At 41.3% G+C, this 22,315-nt stretch overlaps 1 protein-coding gene across 1 annotated transcript in view; it reads left to right on the top strand.

Annotated features, from left to right (window-relative positions):
- Positions 1-20,388, top strand: part of DHX57 (DExH-box helicase 57) — a 57,054-nt gene extending 36,666 nt beyond the window's left edge. Inside the window, exons 14-24 of the mRNA XM_080813045.1 lie at positions 387-483; positions 1,289-1,462; positions 2,083-2,283; positions 3,495-3,771; positions 6,003-6,098; positions 6,446-6,529; positions 8,602-8,736; positions 9,630-9,704; positions 11,245-11,379; positions 14,700-14,900; positions 16,598-20,388. Coding sequence (XP_080669171.1) covers positions 387-483; positions 1,289-1,462; positions 2,083-2,283; positions 3,495-3,771; positions 6,003-6,098; positions 6,446-6,529; positions 8,602-8,736; positions 9,630-9,704; positions 11,245-11,379; positions 14,700-14,900; positions 16,598-16,741 — 1,619 coding nt within the window. The 3' untranslated portion in view covers positions 16,742-20,388. The remainder of the gene's footprint in view (positions 1-386; positions 484-1,288; positions 1,463-2,082; positions 2,284-3,494; positions 3,772-6,002; positions 6,099-6,445; positions 6,530-8,601; positions 8,737-9,629; positions 9,705-11,244; positions 11,380-14,699; positions 14,901-16,597) is intronic.
- The last annotated feature ends 1,927 nt before the right edge of the window (positions 20,389-22,315 follow it).

Below are 22,315 nucleotides of genomic sequence, written 5' to 3' on the forward strand. Positions count from 1 at the left end.
TTTACTAATAGAAGAGTCTTCCTGTCTTACAAGATTAGAAGGATAACTCTTCCTGTAGAAACAATGTCAGTAGCCAGAGCACTGAAGAAGTATGTTTAAAGAGCTTTGCTCATGATTCTTGTATAACTTAAGGTACTACATTTTTCCGCACTTCAGTTTTTCCTCTTGTAGAAAGATAGTAATACTCCATTCATTTTGGAATTAAGTCAGAAAATGTATGAAAAACACTGCTATCCATTTAAATCCCTGGGGACTTTACAAAGAAAATTGACAGTGGAAAAATCTCAGATTATTATATATATATTTTTTAATTTAAAATAGCACTATAGTCCATGCTTGTTTTCCCTTTTCTGCATCTATCACATTGATTGTTTTTATGTACCCAGGTGCTATACTTGTATTTTTACCGGGACTAGCAGAAATCAAAATGCTGTATGAACAGCTACAGTCTAATTCTCTCTTCAACAACAGACGCAGTCATCGGTAAGTAAGTTCATTGCTTTCCAGATCCTTAAGCATCTGTTGCAGTTACATGCGAAGACAAATAACCAGAACGGTCTCTGATAGCCATCACGCTCTTTAGACCCTGGTGTCACTCCTCAAGTGTATGTTTGTGTATGCCAGCTGGAAGGAGGCAAACCAATTTGTTCCGGGGAATCAATCATTCCCATTCCATTAAATAAAAGTATTTCTCTTCACTTAGCGTAGTGACTCAGCAAAATTGCATGTAATTTCAGTTGCCACATACAGGGGATGGGAGAAGCCAGTATAAGTAACAACAAAGAAATGCTGCCAGTTGAGAAAAAAGTAATTTGTAACAGCTTCTCTTCCAGTAGCCAGATGTGCATTTTCATATCTAAGGGGACAAGCACTGAAGAGATGAACGCTCCCTAGAAGCACAAGGAGGAAGTCTCTTAGCATAAGTCACTGTCTCTGCCTCTCATTCTCTGGATTTCAAGACAGAGGAAAAATAATTCTCTACTGTTAGTGTGCTCTAGGCTTGTTACTTGTACAATATCAGCTATATAGTCCTCTTGACTATACTACTGAATCATACTCCAGTTTTTACCAAGGTGGTGCAGGGTTTCTAGTTCATAGACCTGCGTACACGTTTTGTAAGGCTCATAAGGAACCTTCCCATTTAGAGGAGCTGGGCCCTGAGGGCAGGTTGTAGAGAAGCTGCTGACACTCGGAGGCCATTTGTTAATTTTAATAGAAATTCACCCACCATTAATCCAGTTTCAGCCTTGTGTGCTGGAACACTGAATGTGCTTCTGTTTTCTTACAGCTGTGTGGTGCACCCACTTCATTCATCCTTATCCAGTGAAGAGCAGCAGGCAGTGTTTGTAAAACCCCCTGCGGGTGTAACCAAGATCATCATTTCCACCAACATTGCCGAGACATCCATAACCATCGACGATGTTGTCTATGTCATCGATTCCGGGAAAATGAAAGAGAAGAGGTATTTTCCTTTGGCACTGTAAGAGGAGGGCTAAAGATGGCTCAGTGAGGCTGATGTGGCAATGACTGATGCTCTTGAGCTACACAGATTGCCATTTGAAAAAATGTTTTATGAAAACTGTGGGTATATCTGAGTGATCTGTACCAGAACTGTAGTCTCAGAGTCACATGTGGTGGAAATTTTCAGGTTTTACCATGGAAGTAGTTCTTTTTCCCCTCACTTTTTTTCATATGCTTTCCATGTGCTTGAATGAAAAAGAGGTGATCTAGGTGGTGATGGGCTGTGTTCATTAGTTTGATTGTCATAACCATTTCACAGTGTACCCGTATGTGTCCAAACATCGTATTGTACACCTTAAGTATATACAGTTTTTATTTGTCAAATAAATATAAAAAAGAAAAAGAAAAAAAGAAAAGGTTGTGGAAAGGAACTGGATGTAATTCACCACCATCTAATGCTGCTGAAATCTGCACTGTGTGCTCCCGCCACGGACTGAAATACCCAAGAACACGCAGGACCCGTGTCTTCCGGTGGAAGTAAGGTGGTGCATCTGTTCTGTCCATGCTCAGTAGGATGTTTTTATAAAATAGTTCCTTTTTCCATTTTCTTTTCCTCTGTAGATATGATGCCAGCAAAGGGATGGAGAGCCTAGAAGATACTTTCGTCTCTCAAGCCAATGCTCTGCAGAGGAAAGGTCGAGCAGGCCGTGTTGCCTCTGGGGTCTGCTTCCACTTATTCACCAGCCATCACTTCAGTCACCAGCTGTTAAAGCAGCAACTTCCAGAGATTCAAAGAGTGCCGTTGGAGCAACTGTGTCTGAGGTACACCTTGATCTTTGTGTTCTGGCTTCCGGAAGGTCCACATGCTTCTCACCCTAAGTCCTGTGTGTTCTTCTTAGAATATTTTGCTGAGAGTGGACATGGGTGAACTCACTCACTTGCAAAGGAAGAGCTCTTCAGTGTTGTCTGTACCATTCACTGTAACTTTCTGCACACGAAGATCTCTTACATTGCAAAGAATGGCCCTAAAGTAGAGCTTGGGAATACATTTGTTAACTCGGGAAAGTAATCTAACTGATCAAGAAATTTCTGCTAGGGGCAACACCAATATTAAATCATCAAAGGTAAAAAAAAAAAAAAAAAAAAAATCTACAGCCTCATTATCAGGGCGAAGTGAACAAAAACAACTTGAAAAACACCCTCCTTTACCCAATGAACAAAGAAGAACAAATACCATAAAATGGGATTTAATAAATGAATGATCGAACTCAGTGTTACTAAAGCTGGGCAACATTTGGTGGTTGAAATGTGGTTGGCATTATGTAAGAACTCACACTATCTATGCCCTCTGACCCAGGCACTGCTTTGAGGGAGTATGCCCATAAAATAATAACCCAAAGCAAAAAAGAGTTACTTATACAAAGATGTTATAGCTCTCCTTTTATCCAGCAGGTATATTTTGAAAGCCTTCCATTTGCAGGGGTTGAGCTAAGCACTAGAGCTAGGATACAAGACCCAGGCCCCACTTTGAAGTGTCCACAGTCAGGTCTTAAGAAGTTGGGCAAGCAGTTGTCTTGAACTAAGGTAGTAACGGTGCAAATGAAGAGGAGCGAAGGGATTTGAGAAATCTTTGAAAGTTGAATGACTCATGAGGGAGGATGAAAAAGGGGAAAATATAATCACATAGTACATATGATTTAAAAACAGCTCAGGGGCACCTGGGTGGCTCAGTCGGTTGGGTGTCCCAACTCTTTATTTTGGCTTAAGTCATGATCTCAGGTTGGGAAGATCAAGCCCCACTTCGGGCTCTATATTCAGCTCAGAGTCTGCTTAAGATTCTCTCTCTCCCTCCCCCTTGGCCCTCCCCCCCCCAAAAAAGACAAAGAAAATGTATTTAAACTAGCATTGTCAGCTTATGAAAGCATATGTCTGGGAAATTATCAACTATTTTTGTTCAAGAAAGAAGCTTACTCCTCTGTGTCATCTCTCCAGAAATAAAATGGACAAATTACTATTTTGTTTTCTTTTTGTAGAATTAAAATTTTAGAGATGTTTAGCACTCACAATCTCCAGTCTGTGTTCTCTCGGCTCATTGAGCCGCCACACACTGACTCTCTCCGCGCCTCAAAAATACGATTACGAGACTTAGGAGCATTAACTCCAGATGAAAAGCTGACCCCCCTAGGGTATCACTTGGCCTCTCTGCCCGTGGATGTGAGAATCGGCAAACTGATGCTGTTTGGGTCTATCTTCCGCTGTCTGGATCCTGCCCTCACCATTGCTGCCAGTTTGGCTTTTAAGTCTCCTTTTGTAAGTAAACACCATTCATCTAAACTGGAGTCCACAGGTCTCTAAGGGGACCACAGGGGCTTTAGGGTTATGTGAGCCTCCCCACACATTTTCTTGTGAGGACGATAGATGGGAAGTCTTAGGTCACAATGTCTATAACTTTTGTCTGATCCTTAAAGAAATCCATGCCTCAAATAAAGATTAAGAACTGAAGATCCAATTTACTGAAAGAATCTAAATGGGCGTTTTATTGTATCTGCTCCAGCCTCGCTCATTAAAGAAAAATGGAAAATGCAAGCAAGCAGAAGTGCCCCAGCATGACTTTAAAAGGCAATAAATACATTGGACTGCTTTTTTTTAAACAGCTTTCTTAAAATACAATTTGCCCATTTAAGTTATACCTCCAGTAGTTTTTAGTTTATGTGGTCCCCATCATGGTCAGTTTTAGAACATTTTTATTACCTCATAAAGAAACCCCTTAGCAGTCACTCCCCTTTCCCCCTCTAATCCCTCATCCTCTGTAGCCCTGGGCGACCACCCGTTGGCTTTCTGTCTTTATAGATTTACCTCTTCCAGACGTTTCATATTAACGAAATAATACATGGTCTTTTGTGACTGGATTCTTCACTTAGCATAATGCTTCTAAGGTGCATCTGTGTTGTAGCATAACCAGTACTTCGTTCTTTGCCAAATAATATTCCTTCGTATGGATGTGCCCTGTATTGTTTATCTGTCCGCACTGGATGGACATTTGCTGGTAAACGCTCAGGTACAAGTTTTTAATGTAGACATATGTTTTTATTGGTCTTAGGTACATACCTAGGAGTAAAATTACTAGATCAAATGGTAACTCTATGTTGAACTTTCTGAAGAACTTCCGGTCTTTTCCCAGAGTAGCTGCACATTACATCCACCAGCCAGGGTTGCAGTTTCTTCCCATCTTCACCAACACTTGTGATTATCTGACTTTTTTAACTATAATCATCCCAGGGGGTGTGAATTTGTAGTTTCGACTTGTGTTTCTCTAATGGCTAGTGATAGTAAACATCTTTTCATTTGCCTGATTGCCGTTTGTATATCTCCTTGCAAGGAATGTCTATTCAGATCCTTTGCCCATTTTTTAATTGGGTTATTCATGTTTTTATTATTGATTTGTAAGGGTTGTTTATTTATTCTGGATACAGGTCAGAGAGAAATATGATTTGCATGTATTTTCTCCCATTCTGTGGGTTACCTTTTTCACTTTCTTAATATGTCCTTTGAAACACAAAAGTTTTTAATTTTGATGAAGTCCAGTTTATCCAGTTTTTTGTTCCTTGAGCTTCCATTGTCATAGTTAAGAATCCTAAAAAAAAAAAATACAAAATACCAAAAAAGACTCCATTGCCAAAATAGCTGAAGGGGAGTGGAAGATATAGGCTTCCAGTTATAGAATAAGTCATGGGAATAAAAGGCACAGCACAAAGACTATAGTCAACAATATTGTAACAGTGTTGTATGATGACAGGTGGTAGCTACATTTGCGGTGAGCATAGCATAATGTATCAATTATTGACTTGCCAAATCGCTATGTTGTATACCTAAAACTAATATAACACTGTGTGTCAACTACACTAAAAAAAAAAATCCATTGCCAGATCCAAAGTGTTGAAGATTTATCCCATTTACTCCTATATTTTTTTCCTAAGGCTTATAGTTTCATTTTTACTTATTTTTTAGCAGGGGGTAGCAGCAGAGGGAGAGGGAGACTCTTAAGCAGACTCCACGCTCAGCGCGGAGCCCGACGTGGAGCTCGATCTCACAACCCTGAGATTGTGACCTGAGCTGAAATCAAGAATAGGATGCTTAACCAACTGAGCCACCTGGGTGCCCCATAGGAGTCTTATAGTTTTTGCTCTTACATTATGGTCTTTGGTCTATTTTGAGTTAATTTTTATAAATGGCATGAGATAAGAATCCAGCTTCATTCTTTTGCATATGACTATTCAAGCATCCCAATACCATTTGTTGAAAAGACTATTCTTTCGCGATTGAATAGTCTTGGCATTCTTGTCAAAAATCATGAGGCGCCTGGCTGGCTCAGTCCGTATAGCATGCAACTCTTGATCTTGGGGTTGTAAGTTTGAACCCCACTTTGGGTGTAGAGATTATTTAAAAATAAAATCTTCAAGAAAAAAAAGAAAGAAAGAATGAAAGAAAGAAAGAAAGTCCTCAGTAAAATGTGCTCTTCAAACCTGGTTTTCCTCATTTAGGTGTCTCCCTGGGATAAAAAAGAGGAAGCTAACCAGAAAAAGCTAGAATTTGCATATGCAAACAGCGACTATCTGGCTCTTCTACGAGCGTATAAGGTAAGTATATATATATAAAAAATATATATAATATATATATATTCTGGTCATACACCTCAGCTATTATATATATAATTATATATTGCATATTATAATAAAATATATAATATTTTATTACATAAAGGAATTATATATTTATGTATAATATCTAAATAAAATATATAATATAATTATATATAATATATATTCTGGTCATACATCTCAGCTATTAAGTTATATATAGATATATATACATATAATTGTATATTTATGTGTGTGTACACACACACACACAACTTAATACCTGAGGTATATGACCAGAATTGGCACTAAAGAGTCAGTTCACTTTTATTTTCTTCCAAATTTAGGGATGGCAGCTAAGTACGAAAGAAGGAATGCGTGCAAGTTACAATTACTGCAGACAGAACTTCTTGTCTGGAAGAGTTCTTCAGGTGAGTTGTTTCTGTGCGGGTTTGTTTTTGTTCATTTTTTGTTATAGCCACACACCAGAGGGTGTTGCAACTTTGTCTCCCTTGTCCTGCTTCAACATTGAAAATGTCATTTCTGGAATATGCTTGGCTTTCCCAGCTGTTGTATAAAACACACTCCTGTTTTACATCCTCTGACATGAGGCCTTCTGCACTGAACCTTTCAACTGACCCACTTTTCCTCTTTTCAGTGAATCTGTGTTTACTTATGTGGAGGATAGAAGAATACAGACACGGTGACGATTACTGCTCACCAGAAGTCAGTATTTTTAGGAATTCTACCAGGCATTCTTAACCTGGATCCATAAACCCCTGAAATTATATGCAAAATCATATGCTTATACATATGTGCTTTAATCAGGAGAGAGAAACCATAGCTTTCATCATATTCTCAGTGCGGTCTGTGACCATCACCAAACTTGTTACCTTCTCCACAGAACCAGAGAATGAGTACTGAACCAGGTTTTATTCATTTTCCTTATGTCCATCAGAGGCTGAGATGTCAATAATGAGTGCACAGAAAAAGCAGGTTTCTTATCTTCTGGGCCATAGTGGAGAGGGCTCTGTCCTCTGTTGTGACAGTGTTGTAGGTGCCTTCCACGGTGGTAGAAGAAGCCAGAATACTGGTGGTACCCATCTTTACAAAGCATCTGTTTTTCTCAGAGATTTTCAGATTTTCAGAGATTTTCCCCTGGGTAAGGGGAAGGACTTTGATTTTGTATTAAAAGATGTCCTGGAGTAGAACACAAAATTAATGTCCTTAGTGCTTACCACTACCTGACATTTATTTATCTATCTATCTAACCTATCTATCCCAGAAGCTCCCTCAGAGCCGAGATCTTGCCATTTTGTTTGACAGTGTAGCCCCAGTGCCCGAAACAGTGTTTAGCACACAGTTGTTACTCAGTCAAGATTGATTGAAGAAGTGCAGAAGTGAATGAATTTGGTTATTAAAATGAAGTAAGACTTCAAATCCCGCTCTTGGCCTTCATTCTCGTCTGCCTTGAGGTATTCTACACTGAGGCATTGCAAGAGGACACAGGCTCTAGCTTTGTCCTAAAGACACCAAAAGCCATAACTTTCAGTCTTGGCTGCACATTAGATTTACCTGAGGAGGCTTAACAAAGTAAATGAATAAAAATGCCCAGGTTCCCCTCCAGGCATTACATCTGGATCTCTGTGAATGGGGCCTGAACATCTGTGTATTGTCGTCGTTGGGTGCACCAAGGGATTCTAGTATGCAGCCAGGGTTGAGAACCCCTGGTCTGGAGGGTATGTTATGTGGAAGGTGCAGTCACAGATATGCCCTCAAGTTATTAATATTTAAGTATAAAATGATATTCCCTTCAAATTACATTTCCTGTGAAATGTATTCATGTATTTCATTTTGCTGTGATCTGGAAGGTCCATCAGAGTTCCCTCTTCTCACTAGAGATAGTAAGATTTATCAACGAAAACCTTGTCATGATAGAGAAGTCCTAGCTATATTTGGCCGTGTTATCCATGTGTACATGAGGCATTTCAAGAAAATACTTAAGCTGTCATCAAGAGACAGGAAGGTATTGCATGGCTCGCAGTTCCTTTGACTGTCCTCACCTCCTTTCCTATCTTCTGATACTCTATTTGAAGTGTGGCCAGAAGAGAAAGAGTTCTATTCTTTTCTTTTTCACACTTGTGCTCAGCTACACAAAGGAGTGTCCAAATCCAAACCACATAATAATGTCCTTATTTCTAGGAAAAGATGTGAGCCAGAGACATCACAAGGTTATAGAAAGTAAGTTCTGAACTGGGTGTTCTGCATCCATTGAGAGAGAACACTAACCACTCTAGGCTCCAGGGAAAAGCTAAGGGGACCAGAGCAGAAATGTAAGTAGGAAAAACTAGACAATGTCACAGCACCTTAAGTTGGGGGTCCAAAGTAAACTATATTTTTTACTGTCCTAAGAATTGCCAGAAAAGTCAGACCTACCCCAAATCCAATGAATGAGTTTTTAAGGAAAAAAAAAAAAAGATTTTTTTTTCCCCACTTCTTTCAGGAAATGGCCAGCCTCAAACGACAATTCACTGAACTGTTGTCAGATATAGGCTTTGTAAAGGAGGGACTCAGAGCAAGGGAAATTGAGAAGAGAGCCCAAGGAGGAGATGGTATCCTGGACGCCACCGGAGAAGAGGTAACGAATGTGTAGTTAGTTCTTTTATTTCTCTTTAATTAGTACATGGATAGTATATTAACTCACTTAATTTTTCATTTAAGCCCTCTGAGCAGTGGGCTTGATGCCATTCTTGATTTTCTTTCCACAAGTAAGTCTCAGGTAACACTCCTAAAAACAGGAGAGTTTTTCTGTTAATTTTTGCTACTTTTTTTTTTTTTATTTCACACCTGTTCTTTTTTTTTTTTTTTAAGGTTTATTTATTTATTTGATAGAAAGAAAGAGCGGGAGCGAGGAAGCGGGAGGGGTAGAGGGAGAGGGATAGAGAAACTCAAGAAGACGTCAAGCTGAGCACAGAGCCTGATGCAGGGCTTGAGACCACCACCTGAGCTGAAACCAAGAGTCGGATGCTTAACCGACTGCACCACCAGGTGTCCCCACACCAGTTCTTGATACGCCTGTAAGAGGTGAAATAGATGTTTCAATAATGTCTTCTTAAATCACACCAGCCTTTTTCCAACCAAGGATAGTTTTTTTATATGACCACAGGAAGAACGCCTCTTCAAGATGAACCTAATGCCGCTCTGTTCCCAGTGCAGTTAGTACTTTCTGCAGATCATGAGCGTCTCATGAGCCAGAGTCTCTGTCCACTGAGCCTTGGGCACACCGGCTTTGTAACTGCTTTGCAGAGACCCAGAGTTACTGTGGCCTTCTTGGAGTGCGTCCTATGTGAATATGGTCCAGTAGTCTTACTTTTCACTTAGAAGGAATTTTTCTAGCAAAAATATAGAAATTAGGTATTTTAATTTTGTTTTGTTTTAAGACCGAAATCAAATGAAATATAATGGTAAATTCCAGGGACAAACAAAAGTAGCCACATTACTTATAAGATCAATGCTGTCTTTCTCTCATAGGCAAACTCAAATGCGGAGAACCCCAAGCTGATATCAGCAATGCTGTGTGCTGCTCTTTATCCAAATGTAGTGCAGGTAACAAAACATTTTTCCTAGGTTCTCTCACTTCTTGTTTGATCTGTAGCCAAGGGACATAAGCTAAGACATACACATTGACCGTGTTAAAGAGATACCTACAAAGGCACACAGCGCCTTTTAAACTTTGTATACATTTCCAATCCTTCAGTTCCCCAAATCTGTTCAGATACATTGTTCAAGAACACATTTATTTTATAAAATGAGGTGCCTTTTTAATACTTCTGACATATTATGATGTTCTAAAAATTTAAATGGACATAAATGTCACCTAGCCGGGTAACCTGTGCATAACTAGCCTTCTATATTAGACAGAAGTTTGGTTCTACTACACTTTCTCCTCTGGCCTCTGCTCAGGACTACAGTTAGATGAGAACAAAATCAAACAAGCCAGGGCTTTGCCATGGGACCACCTATGGCCAGCCTTCTGGAATACCCTCCTCTATGTGCTATTGGACTTTTACCTAAGTTTTAATTATCCAATCCTTGCCAAACTGAGAAAGGCTAAGAGTTTGTCAGAGTGCTAAATTGTTTCTCATTTAACATTTTGTTAAGTGCTCGGTTGATATCTGCTTATGAATTTCTGGCACAGAAATTCAGTACTTGCATGCTTTTCAAACCATTTGAAATTTATTTAAAAAAACCATTTGAAACAAAAGTATGGAGATGGAGGGGAAAAAAGCAAAACCAAGGACTGGGAAGAATAAAGCAGGCAGAGCATAAACTTTTAGGGCAATGAAAAGACTCTGTATGATACCATTGTAATAGGTGCACATCATTTACATTTACACAAACTCATAGAATATACACAACCAAGAGTGAACCCTAAGGTAAACTATGGGCTTTGGGTGATTATGATGTGACACAAGTTTTTAAAAATTATAATACTGGTGCTGTCAGAAGCCCTCCACAATGAACCCTGTCACTCTTAGTGGGAGTATAAATTGATACACCCATTCTAGATTTCATTTCTGAGGACTTATTTGTTAGGAAATAATTACAGATATGCATAAAGGTACAGCAAAGCAAATGTTCATTCTAGCTCTGTTTATAATTGTAGTCTGAAGTACCAATAAGAGGGGATTTATTAGTTAAATTATTTTAGATCTTTTAACTAGGTTAGCCATTTAGAATTGTGTTTTAAGAAAATATTTAACAACATGAAAGATGTTCTCAATGTATTAAGTTTAAAAAGTAGATTGGAGAAAATGATCCTACATTAGTTTCAATGCATGTATATTTTTATTTATGTCATACATTTATAGTTTCTTTGTTTCTGTATATAAACAAATCTAGGATCGAAGACTAAAATATTTATCAAATATAGTGCTAATTATCTCTTAATTGTGTGATTATAGGATATCATTATTTTCTTCTTCTTTCCTAATACTTGCATGGAAAAAAATATATATGTGTGTGTGTGTGTGTGTGTGTGTGTGTGTGTGTGTGTGTGTGTGTGTATGCATGCGCACGCACGCATGTGTGTTTGTGTATAATTATCCCCCCCACCCGGCCCCCGCCAAAAATACCTGTTGTTTAGGTGAAAAGCCCAGAAGGGAAATTTCAGAAGACCAGTACCGGAGCTGTCAGAATGCAACCCAAATCAGATGAGTTGAAGTTTGTCACCAAGAATGATGGCTACGTGCACATCCACCCTTCGTCAGTGAACTATCAGGTCGGAATGGTGGGGTACACCTATATTTACATATGGCAGGCCTTACAGAGAGCAGCACAGTCCCTTCAAGTCAGCCCAACCTCCTTCTATCATTCTCTGTCCCCAGCAGCACCACTGACTTGGGGAAGGTTGAATAAGCATGAACAGACTAGAAATTGGACTGTTTGGGGAAAGACTATTTCCATTTTAAGAAAATTCTACTGGATACTGAAAAAATGCTCAAACCTGCTTTCAGATATAAAATTGTTTCTCTGCAGCGGTCATTTCTTAAGAAGTCAGGCTGTAACTGCATCACTAAATGTGTGTCTTAAAAGGGAACTGCCTGTACTTGCCAATGGCGCCTCCTGGGGGCTTCTTCCTCCTGCCACTGCCGGGCTGGCTGCACTCCCACTGCTCCGCTCAACTCACCACAAGTTGCACATGGCCTCCTAGTTGTCAAACCCAGAGAACACACCCCCTCCCCTCGGTCCTCATCAAACTTGACTCTTGTGTATTATCAGACAGCACTAACCTCCTGTCCTCCTGAAACCACCTTTTTTTTTTTTAAGATTTTTTAATTTATTTATTTGACAGAGAGAAACACAGCGAGAGAGGGAACACAAGCAGGGAGAGTGGGAGAGGGAGAAGCAGACTCCCCGCTGAGCAGGGAGCCCAATGTGGGGCTCCATCCCAGGACCCTGGGATCGTGACCCGAGCTGAAGGCAGACGCTTAACAACTGAGCCACCCAGGCGCCCATGAAACTATCTTTGATGTGGTTTTGCTCCAGAAATGCCACTTTCTTATTTCTCTCTCTCTCTCGCTCTCTCTCTCTCTCTGATCATCCCCAACACCTCTTTGACTAGTTCCTTGTCCTTCGCTCCAAAATTGTGGTTCTGTCCGTAGGCCTCCTTTTCTCCATACATTCCAGTTTACTCTTCCTGAACCATCAGGGCACTGTGATTCTGTCTGCTACCTTCATGCTGTCACAGAGCCCCAGATCCCTGTCTCAGGGCCTGGGCTGCTTCTGAGCTCTCCTGCTGGAGCTCATCGGCCGGATGCCTGCCAGTCACCTCAGACTCATTATCTTCCACTTCCCTCTTCTCTTCCTTTCTTCCCTGTTTCGGTGAACGGCACCATCCCAGTCAGAACCCTGCGCTCACAGGGACCCTGCCACTCTTCTTAACTCTAGTCCATTTGGACCACAGGTCCCAGCAGTTGCACCTTCCAACACTCTTGAATGGGCCTACTCCTTTTCTCCCCACCGTCCCTTCCTCAGTTCAAACCCCAACATCTGTCTCCTGCCTAAAGTGCTATCACGATCTGACTTCTGGTCCTTTCTCTGGGTCCTGCTGCCAAAATTAACTTTGCAAAACACACATTCGGTCATGTCATTCCCTGACTTAGAACTCTTCCTGTGTGGAATCTCCTGCAGATGCTTCTGGGACCCTGCATGCCTGGCCCCTCCTGTACCATGTCCCCCACTGCTCCTCCCTAGGTCCTTCTGTGTGCCATGACTTTGGACACACTTCCTCTCATTCTCAGCAGGCTCCTAGCCTTTGAGCTTCCATGAAGAAGCTCTCCCTCAAAGTTGCTTTTTACTTCCGGTTCTGCCATCGTGCATTTTATCCACTGTTGTGTTTATCGCATTATTTTATGGTTTATGGTACATTTCCTTCGTGGAATTGTGAAATTCCTAAAGACAGGAATTGTATGTCTGCATTTTTATATTCTCGATGTTTAGCGTGGTGCCTAACTGAAAGCAGATGCTCAATAAAACTTCGAGGGGAGATGGAACAGAAGAGGACAGGAGGACAGAGGAAGAGAATTTGAAGTGTTAGGACTGGTCAGCCCCCTGCAACTACTGAGTAACATGTCTGCAAAGCATGAAAAGGGTCTCCTTAAAGCCTAGAAGAATTTGAGGTCCTGGAGGTCATCTGGTCTCTCAGCCGCACATGTACTTAGGAGCTAGAGGTCTAAGTTAGCTCCACTCCTCTTCCAAGGTTACCATGGCATTCATGCGATGAATCCAAATTATTCATGCATCCGTTCAGTGTCTACTAGCGACTCCTCTGTGCCAGGCACTGTGGCGGGCTGTGGAAGACAGTGGATGAACTAGACAGACAAGGGCTCTATCCTCAGAGAGCTTCTGTTCTGCTGAGGAAGACAGGCAAGAAACAAGTAGACAGATAGTCTCAAGTCAGTGACAAATGCTACCAAGAAATGCTATCAACAGAATAAGAGGTTGAGAGTGACAGGAGAGGGGCCATTTTGCTGAGTGGTCAGGGAAGAGCTCTCTGAGGATAAAACAACTGAGCAGATCCTAAATGCAGTGAAGGCCGAACCATGGAGATAATCTAAGGAGAGAACATTCCAGCAGAGGAAATGAAGCGGGAGCACACTGGTGTGCTGGGGGGGAGGTGGGGTGGAAGGGATGCAGGCCAACGGCCAGGACAGGCAGAGTGGGACGTGAGGAGCCAGAAGAGCAGCTGTGCTGGGACAAGCAGGCAGGGCCAGGTCGTGTGGGCCATGGTACAGGCCATGGTAAGGATCTGAGGTTTTATTCTTAGTCCCCGGAGGGTTTTGAGCGTATCTTTTTTTTTATTATTTTTTTTTTATTTTTTATTTATTTATTTGACAGAGATCACAAGTAGGCAGAGAGGCAGGCAGAGAGAGAGAGAGGGGAAGCAGGCTCCCCACTGAGCAGAGAGCCCGATGCGGGGCTCGATCCCAGGACCCTGGGATCATGACCTGAGCTGAAGGCAGAGGCTTTAACCCACTGAGCCACCCAGGCGCCCCTGAGCATATCTTTTTAAAAGATCATGGTGGCTGCTGGGTGGGAAAGAGACTGAAGAGGGAAAGCAGAAGGCAGGCGAGCACGAAGGAAGCCGTGGCGGTGGCCTAGGGAATCGGTAATGCTGCAAGCTGAGGTGGTCGCTGTCACAGTGGGGAGAATATGTCAGTTCCTTATGTTTTTAGAAAATAGAACCAACAGGACCTCGTGATAATTTCAATGGAGTGAGGGGAAAGAACAGTCGAGGATGGCTTCTAATTTGGGACGTGAGCTGCAAGGTGAATGGGACCATCATGTCCTGAGCAGGAGGAAAATACCGTAAGGAGGGGAACATCAAGAATTCCTTTTGGACGTAAGTCCGAGGTGCTTATTAGGTATCCAGGGTGAGACGCCAGGAAGGCAGTCACACGTGGAAGCCTGGCCTCAGGGGACAGGTACCGGCTGGAGAGAACTGGGGGAGTCATTCATGGACAGGTGGTGCTTCAGTCTGTGGAAGGGGGGAGTTCCCCTCCGGCTGACAGTGTCATCATCTGAGGTTTTCTGTTGCAGGTCAGACACTTTGACAGCCCCTACCTGGTGTACCACGAAAAGATCAAAACTAGTCGGGTGTTCATTCGAGACTGCAGTGTGGTGTCCGTGTACCCACTGGTCCTGTTCGGGGGAGGCCAAGTGAGCGTGCAGCTTCAGAGAGGGGAGTTTATTGTGTCCTTGGATGACGGTTGGATCCGTTTTGCGGCTGCTTCGCATCAGGTAAGGGCTAGCGGGCCTGTCTGTGAGGCGTGGGCCCTGAGTGGCTTTGGTGCTGTGAAGTAGAGGGCATTCCTTCAGGGGCCGAGGAGGACAGAGCTGAGGAGGAATGAACGACGAGAGGGGTGGTGGGACACGGAGAGCGACCGAGGCTAGACAGAGGCCAGAGCTAGAGGCTCTGTGAGAGACTGGGAAGTGCATGGGGAGGGGAGCCCGGGATGGGCTGGTGTGAAGGGTTTGGGACAGAAGCCGTGAGTGAGTTGTTGGACCTTCCTAATTGTTGTACAAATAACACATGTTCACCAAAGAAAAACCAGGAAATGTAGATGAGCGAAAATAAACAAAAATCACCCTGATTCTACCACTACCATTAAGGAAAAAATAAAGGTAACGGGTCTGAATTCTTTTATTCTCAGATCTCCCATATTCACTGTTGGAATCTCTGCAGAAACATTTAAGGAGGAATATATGTTTAGGGAATAAAAATTCATTTTAACATTTGCATCTGGTAGAAAGGTAGCAAGAAGCAGAAACACCAACTCAAACATTAATGAGAATTTATTGGCACATTTAACTGTAAAGTCTAAAGCAGCATAGTCCAATAAAAATATGTGAGCCATATATGTAATTTGTTTTTCAAGTAGCCACATGTAAAAAATAGGTGAAACTAATCTTAATTTTATTTAATGTAATACAGCTAAAAAGTTTTAATTTCAACATGTAATCAGTATAGGAATTTATTGAGGTATTTTATACTGGGTTTTTATACTAAATCTTTAAAATCTGGGATGTACTTTATACTCACAGCACATCTGTTCAAACTTGCCATTAGATTAGCCACATGTGACAGGTGTCTGACATCTTGCATGGAAAAGGTCTAGAAGGCCAGGCATGGTTGGTTTAATTCAGCAACTCAAGTACAACAAAAGCCTGGCTGACCTCATGGTAGCAGTATGACTGCCATAGCTCCAGGCCTCACATCTGTGCAGCAGCCAACTGTGCAGGAGTGGAGACAAGAAACTTCCTCTCCTAAATCAATTTCTCTGGCCAAAGGAATTGTCATAAACTCTAAGGCCCAGATGATCTGAGTCATTCACTCTGGCAAAGCTCATGGCATGAGCCTGTTTGAATTAGGTTGGAGTGCAAACTGCACGGTTGCCAAATGATCGGGGAGCAGCAAACCATGTCGGGAAGACCTCTCCGTGCCCACTACACAGAAGCATAAGAAAACACCATAAAAAATGTGGAGCTATTTCTTACCATAAAAGCATCAAATGTATCCCAAAGCTACAGATTTTTTGGTTTAATATCTAGCATTTTTAATTCTCCATTTTCCTGCTTCTCCTCTTGGAGCAAATTGTAAAAGTTGACCAGGCTTTAATACGCAGAACACTACATAGAAGCCATTCTTCCAGATTTAATCTTTTCTTTAAATGAGATGTGCTAGAGGAGCCTTTTTATAAGAGATTCCATTTATTATATTGCAGAGCTGACATTGAGTGAATGTTCTTATAGTTGCATCAAGAAATTTTAGAAGCCCTTTAGAATAAAAATGTGTTCAGTTTCTCCTCCCCACCCCGGCATGGAGTTAAAATTACTACCAGAAATTAGATAATGATAATCATCAGTGGGACACTACCTTTACTAACCTTCCCTCCCTGTTGCCCCAATCACTGCTCACACTGCAACTTTCATTTTAGGTGGCTGAATTAGTAAAGGAACTCCGTTGTGAACTTGACCAGCTCCTCCAGGATAAGATAAAAAACCCAAGCATAGATCTGTGTACGTGTCCTCGAGGATCCCGGATCATCAGCATGATTGTGAAACTTGTCACCACACAATAAAGACCAGTCTCAGGAGAGTGCTTGCTATTCCCCCGCTTCTTGCTCACCTGGGAAATAACAGCAGCACCTCTCCCTCCAGGCAGGCTCCGCTCTCAGGGCTGCCCCAGTGAAGGAGCCCAGGGCGGGCACCGTGCAGGCCCTGAGGCACCGCACACCTTTAGGGAAGGTTCCCAGACTGAGTATTTCTGACAGAACAAGGACACTCCCGGCACAATTTGGAGTGTCCCTGTGAGGCAGTCTAAAAAACTGGCTTGCCTGTCTTTCTCTGTGACTATCTCAAAATGAATGAAATTCACCTCATCAACAAAAGTGAATGTTTAATATGATTCAGTTTTAATCTATGTATTTTTTGTCTCCTTTTTTACTGAGGTGAGATAGGAGCATGAGGAGAAATACTGAATTTTTTTTCTATCGTAAAAGCTCATCTGAAAGAAGAATAGAGAAGGACAAAAATCATGTAAGCAAGAAAAATTAAAATTTCATTTTAGGCTATTAGCTATGAAATAAACTTGATCTGTGAGCGATTTTTATTTTACTCATTAAAGGTCAGCCTAAAAAACCTGAAGAGCTCTTATTTGTTGTTAAAATGCAAGCTGGTTTTATCCTTACCATTCTTCTTAAAAGCAAGAGAGTCTAGGTGTCTTTGTTCTGCTTTCGGATTTCCATTTAGGAATCTCTGCTCTCTCTTAGGAACACCCAGATCTAATGGCCACATTGCACATTACCCAGCAAGGAATTTTGACCGTCTTCTCAGAGCAGACTTGGCACAGTCGAGGTAGAAAAGGTTGCCATGCTAGTGTCAGATTTACAGCCATAAAAATATCTTGCAGGAGGCTGCTTATTTTCAACCACCACTTAGGTGAATGGGGAGCTAGCATTTTGAAAAACTATCCGTACATTGACATTTTCTCTAGACATTTATCCATGTGGCCAGGAAGCATCCCAGAGAGCTGAGTAGAAAAAATATTCTTATGTTTGTGTGGCGCTCGGGTAGTCACTGCAGGTTTCATACTATAGATGGAATCCAGACTAATCAGCAGAACCACCACAGTGAAGGGAGTTCACTTTTCACAGTATTATTTCAGTTAAATTTTCAGGAAACTTCCTAGGCTGTCCAAAACGGTCATTGCCCAGTGTGTTTAAGCCTTGGCGCACTCGAAGAGCTTAGACTCTAAGTAGTATTTTTTAAAAGGCATTAATTCACGTCATCACTTTAAATTTAAAAACACACATATGCATAGCACCTACAGTATTCAAATTCTGACTCGCCACGGAAACCAGGCTCACATTACAGAACTGCTTAGGAGAAATGAAGGAGAAGACCAGGCTAACCCTCTAAAACATCTTTTGGAACCAGTTCTGACTCTCGGTGCTACAGTGGAGCTGATGCTGGCTGCCCCCCGCCCCCGGAGCCATCTGCCCAAGCAGACCTGCAGCTTTCCACGCGGGTTTGCAGCAGAGCACACAGTGGGGAGGAAACTGCACAACTTTCCATCCTAAGCGCTGAGAAATCACTCCCCTCGGGGAAGTTATCCTTGGGCTGGTTACTTGTAGCCACACACAAATGCACAACTCATTCCACAGATGTGCCAAAATGTGGAAGAGATCGGGAAGCCTTGACTGAAGACACTGAGTAAGAAAATCCTCCCTGCCAAAACCAAACTTCTTAAGCCCCAGCAGTAAAATTATGAAGTAAATCAAACAGGATGACTTCTTCACAGTTGAAGGTCAGAATGCAGTATGGCATTTCAAGGTAAAATCGGATTTCTAAACCCCAGCAAGATGGTCAGCACTTAATGTTCATTTTATGGAGAATTCTGTAATTGTTTCTGCAGTATTTGTTTTACTGGAATCTAGCTAGGGAACAATATTGGTAAAGTACTTGCAACAAAATTAGTCTGTGTTGGGTTTTGTAATCTGTGTCTATGGGGAGTTCTCAGGAAATGAGAATAGGTAAACATTCTTGCAGAGGTGGTCATAGGTTGGTAAAGCACTAGTTTTGTCTTCTTCCTCCTTGAGTTCCGTATCTGAATATTACAATTCAGACTCCCTGACAAGTAATGAACTTTGGTCTTTATCCTCCCCCTCTGTTATTCGGGCAGGTTAACTAATACACCAAAGCGCACAGCCTGTGGATCTGTATGCGTATGGTAAATGTTCTTTTTCCTTTCTAGGCAGTGGTTGGAATATGTCCTTAAGAGGTTATCATAAAATAAGACCTTGTGAAAGTACTTTGTAAAATTAAAATGTAGCAAATGTAAGCAAATTGGGACCGAGGGTGTGGTTTTCAGATGTGGCCCAGGCTGGCTTTTTGAGAACTGCGCTCTCTTGTGTTTCTCAATTGCTGGGCTGAGCTGGGGTGTTCAGGCATCACACTTGGAGGGTGTCTTGTGGGTATCACCTAGTTGCCACGTAAATGAGGATCCCTGGGGCATAAGAATTATGCTCACGCTGCCATTATGCTTAAGCCTAGTCAGATGTTGGCTCTTTCCTCCTAAGTCATGCTAGAATTAAGCAGAATTCCTAGGGCTTATTTTCTCCCAAATGCAGGGGGAAAGTTTGCTTGAAATTTTTAGCCAGTTAATAAATACAGGGTGATTTCTTGTTTTCAGAAGTTAGATCTTGATCATGAAACTCTGTTCGTCAATACTTGAGTACCCACAGTACAGTGCCTCGGGCGGAAACAATGTAGAAACAGCTAACACAGTGTATTGTCCCAGCAGTCGTTTCAGACTGTTCCAGAGTGGCAGGCTTCTTCCATTCTTTTTAAGTCTCACACATGTAAAGCTATATAATGACTGTGTAAACCATTACACATTAATTACAACCATTAATCACAATGAGGCATTGTGAGAGAAAGGAGAGACTTTTTTCTTGCCACTTCAAAGTTAATACCCTCAAAACCATATATCAAAGAGATTGGTCTTCAGTTAGATTTATAGCCAATCACTAATCCTTAAGGTGCTTTCAAATCTTAGATGTCTTAATGATTTGCTTTGTCAAAGAGCAGAGAAAGAGTTGTGCTGGAAATCACTCGCCTGATATGAGCCACCAGGAGTGAGGGACATCGATATTTCATAAAGATACTGGACAGCAGCCCAAACATGAACTTGTTCCCACAGACAGTTCAGCCTCTGCCCCATCTTTGCCCAACAGGGGCCATCCCCGCATTTACTCCTGAGTCAGTTCAAACCCAGTGAATTGAGTAAACAAGCCAGGAGAGAGCTAGGAGGAGGATGGCTTAGAATCCATTTACTGGATTTCTCCATCTGTATTTCAACTTTTTAGGAAAGAAACAAATTGCAACAAAAGACTATGAGGGATTGGTTTGGAAAAGCAGCTTCCCAGGGACAGCTGGGGGCTCATGTCTCATTCTTGATTTTGGCTCTGGTCACGATCTCAGTGTGGTGATATCGAGCCCCACATTGGGCACTGCGATCAGCAGAGTCTGCTTGAGATTCTCTCCCTCTCTCTCCCTCTGCCTGTGCCCCCGCTTATGGGCTCTTTCTCTCTCAGTAAATAAATACTTTTTTAAAAAAGGCAACTTCCCATAAATACCAACAATGTATTTGAGATGATGACCCTGACATTACAAATACAATATTGCTAAAGATGGTGTAATAATGTATTTAATAAACATTTTCAGCAGAAGCATTTCAAACTGAGGGTTTTGTTATTATTATTCCTTATGCAGAAAAATGCAGCCACTGATACCTCCTCCAACCTAGGTTTTACTGAAAATGGCCTGAAGGAGGTAATTTTCCTTTCAAGTCGAATGAGCTTATTTTTATAAAGGGGAGATTATCCCTGGCCGATTTTCTTCTACAATGATTCAAGACAGGATAACATAGCCCAAAAGACTCGTTTACTTACTGAGAGTCCCCTTTTAATAAGTTTTGCCTCATTCCATCCCTAAGTTTCAAGTGTATTAAAACAAAAGTATGTGTTAACCCTTCAAGTAAGACTTTATTTGTCCGTAGAGGTTGATTAACTATAATACAGGATCTTACCATGTACAAAGACTATAAAGAAGTTTCCTCACAGGAGCAAATGGGTATTTTGCTTATTTTAAACTAGTGGTTCTCAACTGGAGGCAATTCTGCCCACCAGGGCACATTTAGCAACATCTGGAGATGTTGTCACAACTGAGTGGGGGGTACTCCTGGCATCCAGTGGTTAGAAGCCAGAGATGCTGCTGAGTATCCTACAATGCACAGAATCTTCCTTGAACAAAAAATTATCCAGGTCAAAATGTCAGTAGTGCCAAGGTGGAGAGAACCTATTTAAACAAAATGAGATAGGTGACTACTTAAAATGTCTAGCTATTAATTACTAATCAGATAAAAATTATGCCCACAGTTGTCTCTGAAAATTATGCCTAAGTCTACCCTAATCAACATGTACTGTGTGAGTAAGAGCATAGGAGTCCATCATGTTGTTACCAAATACAGAGTACTTAAGACTTGAGGAAATTATATGTACCAATGGTAAAAGCCATGTACAGATGGGTAGGGATATAGTTACTTTAAAAACATGTTCTACCATTAAATTTCATTTTTGTAAATATCACTTATTTTGAAAATGTGAAAATAAGTTAAAATGTGTTTTGAAAATACAATTAGTATGCGACACTAATACTGTTAACATTTTCCACTTGCAAAACTCAAGTTCTCACACTTAGGCCCACATTTGATATCCGAAATACATACACCCTTACTCTATCATTCTGTTATCTGAACAGAGTCCAACCTTTGGCCAATATTATATAACACAAATAGGGTTTTAAGAAGGGGGATGGGAGTATATAGCTCTATATGTAGATAACTGTAAAATGTTGAAATCTAACATGAAGCCTAATCAGAAACTGTAATTTCTAGGTTCAGTAATCCTTCTCCTATTGTTTGAACTGGGAAAAAAAAAAAAACAAAACAGTTTCTTTTAGGACTTGATTATTAGTAAGATTACTGGACTGAAAGTCAGAGATGTGTTATGCTCTTCAGACATGTCTTTACAAATAGGGGTCATGCTATACCATGGGCACCAAGGGACAATCCTATCTGAGGAGGAAACTAATCCATTCATTATAGACCCAGCACAAAATAATCCATAATTATAGACGTTTCTGTTAATGCCACCCTTCTGTCCCTGAAATTCACCTGTGCACTTTCCCATTTAAACTCCAGCTGTCCCCATTATTTCTGGCCCATAAATCTTTATACCATCCTTTCCACAGTAAGCATGGCTAAGACGGATTAATTGAAGCATGCAATCTGATTAGTTAACAAGGAGGCTGATTGTCCAGTTTATAACTAATGTGTGCTATGTGGCTAGTTTGAGACCCATTTTGGGGTTGCAGAAATTCCTCCCACATTTATGCTCTTAATTTCAACATAACCAACATTTTAAGCAGGGGCTATGTGCCGGCCACCCTAGGAACTCAGGATACAAAGATAAACTGGGACACAGGAAAGAGGACAATAGAGGAATAAAGTTTACTTGAATAAATTCTATCAGGAGCATAATTTACCCCCCGCCTTTGAAGGTTCTAAAGAAACTAGATCCCTATATTTTGAA

Source organism: Martes martes, assembly GCF_963455335.1.
Source record: "Martes martes genome assembly, chromosome: 9".
Lineage (NCBI taxonomy): Eukaryota > Metazoa > Chordata > Mammalia > Carnivora > Mustelidae > Martes > Martes martes.